Below are 14,501 nucleotides of genomic sequence, written 5' to 3' on the forward strand. Positions count from 1 at the left end.
ACGACAAATCCCAGACAGAAAACTGCTGCTGAGTTCTATTTATGACGTATTGACACAAATTTCAAATGATTTTCAACGGTCGCTTTGTCGCGTCCAGTGTAAACAGACTTTAGCTGTTGCGGCGCAGACACGGTGTTACTCATCTATCGAGAAGAAACAAAGCAAAGCATCCTCGGCTTCCGATCGCAGGCCTTCCGCTCCTTGAGTTCTGTCCAGTGCTGGAAAGTTGATCCGATATTTACACGGGTCCTACTTCTTGCCTTAAGCTTTCTTTTGTTCCACAGATGGGTTTCTCTTTTGTTTTTTATCCGCCATCTCTATCTTTCTGTCGCTCGGCTAATGTCCGTCCTGTGCACTGAACACTCTCTCCTCCACATCATGAGTAGACACGCCCCTTACTGCTGATTGGCTACAAGTTTGTTTTGCTAATCGGTCCCCGAATCAGTTTTTTAAAGCGTTTTGAAAAATCGCTTACCCCACCTTTAAGCTATATGGCAATTGTCTTTCCGTCCCTATTGTACTTTTTATGGCCTTAAATTTGAAACAATTAAATGTAAGACTTTTTAAGGACTAGCGGAAAAGGCATGCTGACATTGAGATAAAAAAATCAATAAAAAATTGGACAAATAAAATAAAATAAAATTTAATAAACGGCTTTAAATTTTTCAGGTACAGTACAGGTATCCTTAAATGCAGCATTTAAGTAAGATACTAATTAAAAAAAATTAAAATGCATATTATTAATCGTATGAATAATAGATTCTACTGATTCTCATATTAGGCGGCTGTACTAGAACTACATACTGCACAGATCAGTTAAACATGCAATTTCTTTCCCAAATGTTTACATTCAATTGAGACAAAACCAGCTGTGTTTATGTGAACCATGGGTGTTTTTGACAGTTGAAACCATAAACGCTAAAGAGAGTGTAGTTTAGCCTTCGCTGGGATGTGCGCGCTCGTAGCCTATATCAAAAAGTTTAAACTGACAATGCGCACAGCCGTATCTCTCTTACACAGTTTGGAAGTGGTTGAAATTAAAATGAACGAGTGTACGTTGTGAGCGAACATTTTGTAGAGATCTGCCAGAAGAAGCAGCCACTATGAACAGCTGATTTGTACGGAAACATCTGATGGCCAAACTACATTGGAATTCGCAAATGGAAAAATCAAGTGAGCCCGGGCCGATTTGTGTTCACAATGCACGTTTTTAGCAAACCGTACCTTTAGCCGAAAGTGAACCGTACTCAGACCACCTCCCGAGATGCTCTCGGTTCGGTTCACTTCTGAGGGGTCTGAGATCGTTTGGAGTGTTCACATATGGGCCAAAAATCACGCGAACCGCGCTCAGACCCCTGAAAAGGACCAAGTGTGAAAACACCCTTAAGACTATATCTAACCAGAGGTCATGACCATTACTATAGAACAAAGTTGACCAACTTAACTTCTTCTAAGTAAAGTTAACTTCTTTATATAATCATGCCGTGATTTCTCACGTACACTTAGTTAGAATAATATTACAATTACCAGAGGTTGAGGCTGACCCGAATTTAGGTTGGTCAACAACACACTGTAGCTCTAAACAACAACAGTTCTATAAACAATTCTAAACATAAAAATATTCTAAACATCAGTTCTATAAAACCTTTACAATTAATCTAGAACGTGGCAGCAAGATTCATTTTTAATTAGCCAAAAAGAATGCAAGTCACACCTCTGTTTATCAATTTGCACTGGCTACCACTTATGTGCCATCTAGAAGCTTGTGTTCTGCAAGTGAACGTCGCTTTATTGTGCCATCCCAAAGAGGCACAAAATGACTTTCACGGACTTTTAAATTAAATGTTCCCTCCTGGTGGAATGACCTGCCCAACTCAGTCCGAGCAGCTGAGTCCTTAACCATCTTCAAGAATCGGCTAAAAACACATCTCTTCCATCTTTATTTGACCCTCTAACTCTAGCACTCTATGTTCTAATTCTATTTATATATATATATAAAAAAAACTAACACTAACTTTTCTAATCTCTTTGTATTCTATCTATTTGTTTTCTTTTTATTCATTATACAATTATCAAAAGCAAAAAAGGCCTCTAACACTAGCTTGCTCTATTCTTTTTCTATTCTATCTGTTTTTCTTTTTATTTATTATATAATTTAAAAAAAAAAACCTTGCTGCGTTAAGCTAACTGAGACTTGTTATAGCACTTGCATATCATTGCTCTTTTGTTGATTTTGATTGCTTCCGTTGTCCTCATTTGTAAGTCGCTTTGGATAAAAGCGTCTGCTAAATGATTAAATGTAAACGGAAAAACCCAATAGCCTCTAGAGTCTAAGTATACATAACTAATGCCAATGTGTTAGCCGGAGCTCTAAAACATCATTTTAGTCTGTGCATTTAGAGCGCAGATTTGCGGTGTTATAGACTTAACAATTAATTAGAGTCAATAATCTCAGAGTAAGTCAGAATAAATTCAAATGAAACAATTTATTATCAGTCAGGTAAATATGTATTATGCCAATTACATTGCCAGTTTCAAAGATATCAAATCAATACAAGACATCCAATTCTCAAAGATGAATCTAAGAGTAAGATGCATACGTGACTTTAGAAAGATACATGACATGTGGCCACTCTACGCTATGGGCTTCTGACTACAGAATTGCCCCGATCCTCCACATTTCCTTTAGTAACCTCAGACCAAGACACACATCCTCCAAAATGGAGACAGGAACTAACAATTTGAATTTGTATTGATCAAGGCGAATTAACACCTTTTGGGACAGAAGGTAATTTGCATGAAAGGCACACCCTCTACAGAAATCAGCTAATCTCTAAACTCTTAGGATCTGTATTACCTTTTTATGGCTGTCTGTCCTATTGTTAAGAAAATGAGACCTCTTTACCAGACACACACAGACCATTCAAACGACATCAAACATGAACAGTTGCATTGTTATAAACTCTGATTAAGAATAGTGGTTTCGGTGATCTCTGTAGTGTCCTGAGTTTAGCTGGAAATGAGGGGAGAGAGGGGGAGAGTGAGTAAAAGAAGTGGATGCGTGAGAAGGAAATTCACTCACATCTTCTCTAAGTGAGATGTCTGTATTTGAATACACTATGTGTGTATTGTCCGTCTCAGAAGATCAACGTGTCTGAGGTTCTATAATTCTTACAACTTGTTATAGTATAAGTTTATTTTTTGATCAGAAATACAGAAAGAACTAAAATATTGCGAGGCTTAAAAATTTTTTTTTTTCTTACCATACTTTGAAATATCTATTTCTGTGAGTCATAGCTGAATTTTCAGCATCAATTTAACACATCCTTTTGATTAAATGTATTAATTTCTTTTAAAAAATTAATTGAAAAAAACAGAATTGCAAACTTTTGAACGGTATTGTTCTGTTGCTACTTTCTGATTATGTTTCTGGCTATATTTAAAATCATATTAAAATCAAAACATACTGATCATTTAATAATTGTTGAAATGCTAAAATGTTTGTTTTAAACTTCCAAATAGGTGTCCAATGATTGATAAATAAATATTTGATTGCTGAATATTGTACCCTAATTGAAGTAGCTGTATAGTAGGATCATGATTTTGCATACCATTGCGTGAATGACTGCCTGACACATAATATATTATATTTATGATTAACAATCAAATGATGAATTAGTTAGAAACTATTTTCTATGAATACAGGTACCATCAGTTGTCTTCTTATGAATGACTTGTTATTGAGTCAGTGTTACCAAACTAGGATACAATTATGAGTCATTCGCAAACTGTTAAACATTAAACTGTTGGTTACTTTAAAACTAACCTTCATCTGGGAGATCACAGGGATATGTGAATATTTGATCTGTTAACTGGTTGCATATATCAGATTTATTGCATGACTCATCTCGGGCAGAGAAAAGCTGTTGCTATCAAACACTGTTTACTTAATCAACTGAGTCAGTATGGTGAAGGAAGGGGTAGATCAAATAATAGGCCAATTGATGGAAGGTTTGCGAAGTAATTTCATGCTCCCTTGTAAAAGTTTTTTTTTTTAGTATTTTTAAAATACATAAATACAGTAGTTTATTTTGATACATGGTGTGGCTGCTGTATTTTGCAGTTTATCTGATACACTTAAAATGAAGGTATTTGGTATTTTACTTAAAATATATCTTGATGTGTCTTTGCCCAACCCTTCTTCCAGGCAGGTCTGTTGAGGCAATTTGGAGATAAACTCTGCAGGACACCAACCCTATAATTAAAAACACCTGAACCAGCTAATCAAAGTCTTGTTAGTCATACTAGAAACTTCCAGGCAGGTGTGTTGATGCAAGTTGGAGCTAAACTCTGCAGGACACCGGCCCTCCAGGACAGAGTTTGGAGACCCCTGATATAGTCTCACCACCCTTGTGGTGAGTACAAATTCTTAAGGGGCTCCATTGTACTCCTAATAAAAGACATATTTTAAAGGTGACTATACTATATATTTTGTGTAGCCCATATTTGTTTTTCTTTTTTCTATATTTAATTTTACTTACATGAAGCACCTTCTTTGCTCTTTATATCTGAAAAATACCTGAAGGTTATAATGCAGAATCGTTCCAAACTTGGTGTTATAAGTAATATGTAATAAGGGATTGCTGTTTATTTTTCAGTAGTCCTGTTACTGCTCTCATAAAATTAAACTTTACTTTGCATGTCGTGGATTGAGTACATCTCAGTAAACTGTCGTTAATTCAACTGAATATTCTTTTGATCGACATTCACACTGTGTGTTTTGATGGATGTGTTTAGTTACACTCACTTGATCCAGCGGGATGTGAAGCCCAGATAAACGAGTCTGTGAAGAAACAGAATAACAGGATGTAAATGATAATGTAAAACTGACCATATCTCATTGTGCTTACCTGTCTACAAAATAAACTTCAAAAGTTATGTTCTTTTATTATCATATTCATTTAATACATTTATTGATGTCTTTAGATGGTAGCAGTGGCATAACGCACATCTGTCATAAGACCGAGATGGGGCTCCACCAGCAGTGAAGTCATGGATTAAAATGTATTGTGCATCTGCAGCAACATACTACTGAGTCTGTCTCCTCCATTTACATAACTGATGTAACAGTAATAAATGTGGTGAATTATTATTGCATTGATGCAACTGATGTTATGATTTGACAACATTATATAGGCTATATAATGTGCTTAGTGATTTTGATATTTTTTTTAGTCAGACTGAAATCCCTGCAGGAATATATATTTAGTCTACGTGGAGGTAAAAGTGCCACTGCTTCGATTTGATTGTTATTTTAACAATAGCAGGAGGATCCTTCACAAACATCTGTATTTAGGCCCCAAGTCTACATATTTTATTTAAAAAAGTAAGCTCAATGAATTCATAATGTCCAGAACACATCTCAGTTCAAACACTGGTCTACATAATTGTATACAAATTCATAATTTTAGGAAAAAAAATTTATTCAAGCAAAATTCATGTCTTGCGGTAAAAAAAAGAACAGTATATAGAAAACATTAAAGGAATAACTTTTGAGAAAAGCTAACTTTCTATACATCTTAACATATAACTTTTGATGATTATCTTATTTATTCTTTTGATCAAATGACTACTCAGAAAACAAACAAAAACTCTACAGAATCGAGCATTTGGTGTGTGTTTCACTGAAGTTTTAAAGGGATAGTTCACCCAAAAATGCAAATTACCCTATGATTTACTCACCCTCAAGCCATAGGTGTATATGACTTTCTTTTTTCAGATGAATACAATCGGAGTTATATTAAAGAATATCCTGGCTCTTCCAAGCTTTAAAATGGCAGTGAATGGCTGTTGTGATTTTGAAGCCCAAAAAAGTGCATCCATCCATCATAAAAAAGTGCTCCACATGGCTATAAGAAAAATATCCATATTTACAACTTTATAAACGGTAATTTCTAGCTTACACTGGCTACGTTTACATGCAACCAAATAATCCGTTTGTAATTGGATTGACGGCTCAATCGGACTGAAAAGCCATCATGTACGTAAACACCTTAATCGATCCAATTGAGCTCGATCGGAATTAAATTTCGATCGGATTGAAGGGTTTATTCCTTTTCTAATACGATTGAGAGGGCATGTAAACACTCGATTGGATTGAACCCCGAAACTGAAAGGTCTGCGCATGTGCAATGACACCGAAATAGCGTAATGACGTATGACGTGCGGAACGAGCGGTTCTTCCTTTTGAATAAAGTGTTGTATAAATGCGTGTACTGTCATTATAAAACTGGCCTTTCACTGGCAACTGTGAAGTGGAGCAGAACAACCTCACACCAGTCCTTGTTTTGGATACTCATCCACAGGCAACCCGTTTTGGGCGCAGGGAGGGGCATTTTTACTGCGTGATAAATATGAGCAGCACGGCACAGCGGTTTATATGTATATTTATCCATAAATGGATAAATATTAATTCTGCTGTTAAAAACAAATAAAGAAACCGTGTATGAGAGTGGTTATTATGTGCAAACAGTGAGAAACTCTATAGTTGTGCAGTGTGTGCATGTCAAAAAAAAAAAAATCCGATTTGAAGCTTGTGACATATAAACACGCACATCAACCAGTCACTTTCTTTAGCGTTCATGTAAACACTACATTCAGATTCATCAATCGGAATGAATTCAGTCCGATTGAACCAAAAATTGTGCATGTAAACGTAGCCACTGTCGTACACGCATTCATGAGAGAGTGGCGGTCCAGCGGATGCCGAAGAATGTAGGCGAATGTGGAAGTGAAATGCGGAGGAGAGAGCAAGACAAAACACTCCTCACAAATTAGAAGTACAAAATGAGGATTTGTAAAGAAAAATGTCAGAGGATTTCGATAGAAGCCAAGAGGAGACTGGTTTTCCTTTGCTCAAAACACAACTTGGTTCTCAAGAGACTTGCATATTCTAACTGGAGTTTATGCTACGCCTATGTCCTACGTCATTCGCTGGAATGCCACTCTCTCGTGAATGTATGACAGTCAGCGGTAGCTAGAGATTATGGTTTATAAAGTTGTAAATATGGATATTCATCTGAAAGATGAAAGTCATATTCACCTAGGATGGCTTGAGGGTGAGTAAATAATGGGGCAATTTTCATTTTTGGGTGAACTATCCCTTGTCACATAATGCAGCAAGCACAGTCATTGTGCTCTGGAGAAATGTCTTGATCACTTTCAATTTTAAGAACAATCTTTCAACAGTCGTCTTAGAGGTATAGTTTATGATAAGTGAGATGTGAGAGAAATTGATTTTCCCCGTTCGTTGTTTTAAAATTTAGACCATTAAGCCATATTAAGGGTTTCTCTACTCCATTGCACTACCTTTGTGTTCGCGTCTTTTGCAGTGTCTTGTGACACGGCGTTCTAAAAACGTGGCCCTCACAGCGCAGCTAACTTTCAGTCACACATTCATAGTGAACTCACACACTTGACACTGTTATCATGCTCTCAAACCACACGTCTGTTTTCCCACTTTCTTTTTTTGTCACTTTATTAAACCTTCAAATAACAAACAGGCATTATCATCATTCCACCGTTAAACACATTAAACACAATAAATCATCATTCCATCATTCCATTCCATATCATAAATACAAGAATAATAATAATATTAATAAAGTAAAAATAGAAAGTTAAAATAATACCAAAACATGTAAAGCAAATTATAAGACAAATTAAATTTTGCATTATTGACACACTATTTTCCTATTTGATACTGTAAAGCAGCTTTGACACAATCTGTATTGTTAAAGCACTATATAAATAAAGGTGATTTGACATGACTTGGCTTACAAGTATGTTACCTGAAGTTTAGAGTTTTAAGGCACTCTTTTTTTTTTTATTGTTTTATGGATTAAAATAAAATTCTAAAATAATTTTTAAATGCCTCAAAACAGTGAGAAACTTTAACAAATCTACATTTGTGTATATAAATCTTGGCTACAATCAACCTATTATGGCACAGAAATTCAATCTCTGTCTTTGTGCACTTTAGACTACATATAATTCCATCTATCAGAGGAAGAAGAGTGCTGTTTTTCCAAATATCAGGTTGTAAATGTGATATTGATTTTATACAGTTCAGAAACAAGAAGTTACGTAAGAACGGAAAGCTATTGAACTAATATGAATTTTCATGGTATCCCACAGGCAGTTAAAAAAAGCAAAAAAAGCAGCTAAACATGAACTATAAAAACATAATTCAATCAGGTAAAGCTTTAAGCATAAAAGGTTCAGTGTAGGCTACATGACCTTACAAACATTAAAAAATATCATTCATCGTCTATTTCAATGTGCAGCAGCTAGTCTAATGCTCTTTTTACATAATTAAATGTTCTCTAATCCAAACAGTTGCATTTCAGAGTAATGAAATTAATATTTGAGTTATACTCAGCCTACAGTAAGAAGGCTTGCAAAATAATGAAGAACAGATGATGAGGATGGCCATAATACCAGATATTGGAAGAATATTAAAATCCAACAGGAAAAAGAATAACTGTTGTTTTTGTATTTGTAGGAAATAAAGATGACAAAATACATTTTACGGCTGTGGTGGTGGTTACGACATATCTCAAACTACCCTGTCATCTGGCATCCTTCCATTCCACACAGTTGTGACACTGTCACACAGAACACGTTTTAACCTGTTTAATATATTGGGCGAATTCCAAACAGAATATGCCCTACTCCCTTCGAAGGGCAGAGCCCTTAAAGTGTGTTCTTTAAAGGGTGTAGGGCATTTCTGTCTCGTAAAAGCATTTGGAACTCCCTTGGCAAAGGGAATGACTGACAAAAAGTTACCTTGACAACGCTGCGCGTGTGTGCAGCATTCAACGCTCCAACAGTTGTTGCAAAAATATTTATTCTTATAGTATTATTTGATTAAAATACTGTGTAATTGTGTCTTATTTACTATTAAACTATTTCAAACTAAACTTGCTTAGTGCTTACACTACCCTTTTAAATCATATTTCTCACTGATTAAAGTATTTTGTATTACTTTAAAATATATAAAGACAAATTTAATTAGCCTATTCTACTTAAGTTTGTATGTGAAGTAGAAATAAAACCCAACTTTGCTTTAAAATGCATTGCAAGATCTCCTAACCGAAGATCACATGATCACAAACGGAAATCACTTCCGTGAAGTGACCATCGCATGTTCCCTTCGCTAACGGACTTCTGGAAGGGCCCTTTGTGAAGGGATTCAGTTGTTCACTTTCGTTTGGAACGTCCCTACAAATGGCATTCCCTTCCCGAAGTGCCCTTTAAGGGCGCAAAAAAGCCGGTTGGAATTCGTCCATTATGACTCATCACATGACAGGAAACAGGACATGGACATCATAAAGGAGGCAGCATGGCAAGCTAATAATCTATATTATACATAAATAATTAGGCTGTTACAGATGCACGTTCACTTTCTGACACAGTCCACGTGCTCGAGTCTGTCTCAGTAGGACAGGTGGAGTGAAAGAACGTTCACTTTGACGCGTTTGGTTTAAACAGCTCATTCGCATCTTTGTACAGATATCAGAAGGTTCCCAGCATAAGTGGATTGTTTTTTTAATGGCACCCCAGATCATGTCAGAGGATTGATTGGAGGATTTTGTTTTGTAAACGAGGCACAGTGTCATGGAGAGTTCACAAAGAAACATTTGTTGAAAGATGAATGCGGAGCATGCCACGGAGGCAGCCATCATCGTCGGCGCCATCTCACATAAGGCAATATCCCACATATATCAAGGAATATATGGTATTAACCTAAAAACTAGCAAATAAATTGCTCGTGCAACTATGCTCATTCCTAGCACTTGGTGCCATTTGAGTCCTCATGACATTAGCTGTGTCCCAAAGTGAAGTGCACGGACTCCGAAGTGCGCATTTGAAGTGCGATTGCATCACAGCGGTGCGACGAAGGCTGTTCCAATTCAAGAATGCACCCTCCAAAGACCGCATTCCAAGGCTGCGTTCCAGTCCATTTTTTTATGCCCTTCACTCGCAAACTTCCCTCCGTCTCTTTTACTCAGATGTACGTCATTGATTACGTTGCTTGAGTGCCCACTACTGGCGGAACCCTTGGAATGTGCTGAACTGGAACAACCTAAGCACTTGATCACTTAGAATCCGCTATGGAGTTGGTTTATTGTTTACATGTTTCCCCTTACGAATTTGTTTGGTGCAGCATTCTATATGTATATAGATATGCTTGGGCTGTTATAAATGTAAAAAATTTGTTTTTATATATTATAGAGTTGTTTGGGGTGGGGATAAATTAAACGCAATCTGCGATGACGTCATAGTCGTGTTGCATTGTGGTCTATGGAGCGGCCTGAAGTGTGCATATGAAGCAGATTCGCTCCCTCGGTCAAAATCGAAGGGTCGAGGGTATGTCCATGTAAACTTCCCTCGTCCACTTGACGAAGTGGAACGCACTTCAAAATGACGGTGGGGATTCCCCCGAGGGTAAGTGCTTAGGGAAGTTCGCGAGTGCGTGTCTAAAAGTGAACTGGAACGCAGCCCAGTTCAGCCCATTCCAAGGGTTCCGCCAGTAGTAGGCACTCATGCAACGTAATCAATAACGTACATCCGAGTCAACGAGACGGAGGGAAGTTAGCGAGTGAAGGGCATAAAAAAGTGAACTGGAACGTCAAATGCAAATAGAAATTACAATCACTGCCGCTATCTTGTCTACACTGGATACAGTATACAGATGCACGTTCACTTTCTGACACAGTCCACGTGCTCGAGTCTGTCTCAGTAGGACAGGTGGAGTGAAAGAACGTTCACTTTGACGCGTTTGGTTTAAACAGCTCATTCGCATCTTTGTACAGATATCAGAAGGTTCCCAGCATAAGTGGATTGTTTTTTTAATGGCACCCCAGATCATGTCAGAGGATTGATTGGAGGATTTTGTTTTGTAAACGAGGCACAGTGTCATGGAGAGCTAAGAAACATTTGTTGAAAGAAAAATGAAGCGGAACTCTGACTGCAGCTGCATCACATTGTAAGTAAATGATTTCATTATGCTTTGTCTGAAAATTACCCTTTTATTTGGATTATGTTGTCAAAACACTCAAAACATGCAATAACGAGGGGGCATTGATACTGTTTCCAATGCAATGACGTTAGCCAATCGTAACAGTGGCCGATTAATTATTGACTGAAGTCCTAAAGGACCCCCGCCCCTTAAAAACAGCCTGTTTCTGAGAGAAGTTCAGAATGATGGTTGAAAATAATAATTTTTCCACATATTTGTTTTTTTTGTGCAAAAAACTTTAACAATATAAGTAAACCTCAAAGAGCATATTAAAATAATAAAAATATCCATGTCATATGACCCCTTTAAGGACTGTTTTTTGGTATGGTGCAAACGGACTCCACGCTTTTAACAGCCTAAGGTATTCTAGTTATATTGTGTTGTTTTAAAGTCTCTTGTAAATATTGTAAATACAATTTTGATTTTCACTTTTGCATTTGTTGTCTGTCTCATCTTTTTAAACACTCCAATCTCTCACACAGTATAATCTGACCCCATTTTAACAATTGTAACATCTTCCGATAAGGCCAAACATTACAGAGTAATCAGCTTCATTTTCGATGGGTTTGTGCTCGGGGAAACTACACAATTTTCAGAAAGAGCGTAAGAGCGACACACACTTTCCTTACTGCTCTGCATACAGCAACCTCACTTAAAGGGATAGTTCACCCAAAAATTAAAATTTTGTCATTAATTACTCACCCTCATGTTGTTCCAAACCCGTAAGACCTCCGTTCATCTTTGGAACACAAGTTAAGATATTTTTGATGGAATCTGAGAGCTCTCTGACCCTCCCATAGACAGCAAGGGTCCTTTACACGCTCAAGGCCCAGAAACATAGCAAGGACATTGGTAAAATAATCCATGTGACATCAGGGGTTCAACCGTAATTTTACAAAGCTACGAGAATACTTTTTGTGCGCAAAAAAAAAAAAAAAAAAACTTTATTCAACAATTCGTCTCCTACGCGTCACCCTAGAGCCATTTTGGAGAATATCAGCTGGACGTAAATTGCGTATGCTGTTTTGTGTCAGCTGCGCCACATGGATATGTTGTTTTCATTCAAATCAAAGTGTAAATGACTTGAACAGCATATCCGCATGGCAAGGTGATGCGTCACACGCAAGCCGAATTGCGTTCTGTGGGTCGTAGTGAGTCGATACGTTTTGTGACACTAGTTGTTCCTTTGCCTTTTTGAATGCAGCATCGCACCCTGCAGACCACTGCCAACGTTTCCCTTTACACAGAAGGGCATTCAAAGGATTTGCTATAGTTGCCAAATTGGGTATGAATCTCCCGTAATAGTTTAACAGACCAAGGAATGATCTGAGCTGTGTGATGTTTATGGGGTTGGAGCATTGACAATTGCACTTACTTTTTCAGGTGACTTGTGCAAACCTTCAGCGTCAATTATGTGACCCAAGTATTCCAGTGAGTCCTTGAAGAAGTCACATTTCCCTTTTTCAACATGCAAGCCAAACCCCTCCAGGCGTCCAAGGACTGCATCCAGGTTTTCCAGGTGTTCAGCTTCAGTCCGCCAGTAACCAGAATGTCATCCAGGTAACAATGGACATTGGGAAGAACTTGTAGTACTTGGTCCATAGCTCTCTGGAATATGGCTGGTGCCGAAGTGATCCCAAACGGACGGCAATTATATTATATTCCCCCTTTCTGTGTGGAAATTGTAAGGAACTTCCTGGACTCTTCCTCAACCCTCATTTGGAGGTAAGCATGTGACAAGTCCAGTTTGCTGAAACATTGTCCTCCCGCTAATGAAGCGAACAGGTCCTCGATACGTGGTAACGGATAGTGTTCAATGTGAAGGACGGGGTTTATCGTCACCTTAAAGTCACCACAGATGCGCACTGCTCCGTCCAGCCTTTGAGTGAGAGTGTAACGTTACAGTTCGGCCGATCTGGTATCGTGGTTAAAGTGAACCTTTTCCACATGTTTCCGTGTTGTTGTTGCTCCGCAATAGCATGGACGCGATGTTGTCTGGGGGTTTGGCAGAAGGAGAGTGGGACTGTGGGCGGTGCTCGGGGTGGTGACTGAAGGCAGTGACTGTAGTTCTGACGTCAATTTTTTACGGAAGTCACAATGGTTCGTGAAAAATAGCTAGAACTTTAAGCAGGCTGTGTGAATTTTACTGTGGACTGACTGTTTTGAAACTTATATGGTAGTTAAATAGCCCCTAGACCTCAGTAATCGTGAAAAAAGCCAAGAAATTTCAGTTTTGACAATATGGGACCTTTAAAGTCACCACAGATGCGCACTGCTCCGTTTTTCTTTACAACAGGCGCTATTGGGGTAGCCCATTCGCTGTACTGTACCGGTGACAATACTTCCATTTCAGTGAAAGATTCAGCTTCTCTTCCGACTTTTGGACGCAGAGCATATGGAATAACTCTGGGCTGACAAAACTTGGGTTTGTGTTCAGGTTTCAATGTTATTTTAGCTTTAATGCTCTTAATTTCTCCCATTTGTTTAGAGAAAACAGCGGCATGTTTCTGCAGAACAGCTTCTAGCATCTTCAATTTGACTGTTTTTATTTCTTTCCAGTTCAGTTTAATCTGACGCAGCCATTCTCTGCCATAGAGTGGTGGATAATCCCCATGCACGACATACAATGGAAGAACAGCTGTCTGTTTGCCCATTTTTACATGAATCTGGGCTGACAAAACTTGGGTTTGTGTTCAGGTTTCAATGTTATTTTAGCTTTAATGCTCTTAATTTCTCCCATTTGTTTAGAGAAAACAGCGGCATGTTTCTGCAGAACAGCTTCTAGCATCTTCAATTTGACTGTTTTTATTTCTTTCCAGTTCAGTTTAATCTGACGCAGCCATTCTCTGCCATAGAGTTGTGGATAATTCTCAACATACAATGGAAGAATAGCTGTCTGTTTGCCCATTTTTACATGAATATCAATTACACCTTCAGGGTGTAATGCTTGTCTTGTGTATGTTCGAAGAACAATGTCCGTTGAGCATAACATAAGGGCAGGTGTTTCAATATTCTCAGTGGTGAACAGTAACGGAGTAGCTTTACTTGGAGTCGTTTTATTTTGAGTAACTTTTACTTTTACTTCACTACATTCCAAAGCATAAGATCGTACTTTTTACTTCACTACATTTCATAAAACATATAGTTACTCCTTATAATATATAGGGTTGGGTACCGAAACCCGGTACCAATATGGCACCGGTACCCATGTAACCGGTATGACCTAGAACCTTAGTGCGAGTCTCCTGTGAACTGAATTCACAAGTAAGAACCGCGCGCGCGACTGATGCTGCTAAAAGTAAGTTACTAATGTCGCATTTTAGGATTAATTATTATCAAAATCATATTCAGTTGTTTGTGAACTAAATCTGCTGTAAAGGGTGATCTATTTAAGCCCACTGAAATGCTTGAATGCAGA

At 37.8% G+C, this 14,501-nt stretch overlaps 1 protein-coding gene across 1 annotated transcript in view; it reads right to left on the reverse strand.

Annotated features, from left to right (window-relative positions):
* Positions 1 to 14,501, reverse strand: part of LOC107687702 (globoside alpha-1,3-N-acetylgalactosaminyltransferase 1-like) — a 26,907-nt gene that overhangs the window by 8,389 nt on the left and 4,017 nt on the right. The window contains exon 2 of the mRNA XM_016485145.1: positions 4,808 to 4,843. Coding sequence (XP_016340631.1) covers positions 4,808 to 4,843 — 36 coding nt within the window. The remainder of the gene's footprint in view (positions 1 to 4,807; positions 4,844 to 14,501) is intronic.

This window comes from Sinocyclocheilus anshuiensis, unplaced genomic scaffold (assembly GCF_001515605.1).
Source record: "Sinocyclocheilus anshuiensis isolate Anshui unplaced genomic scaffold, SAMN03320099.WGS_v1.1 scaffold281, whole genome shotgun sequence".
Classification (NCBI taxonomy): Eukaryota; Metazoa; Chordata; class Actinopteri; order Cypriniformes; family Cyprinidae; genus Sinocyclocheilus; species Sinocyclocheilus anshuiensis.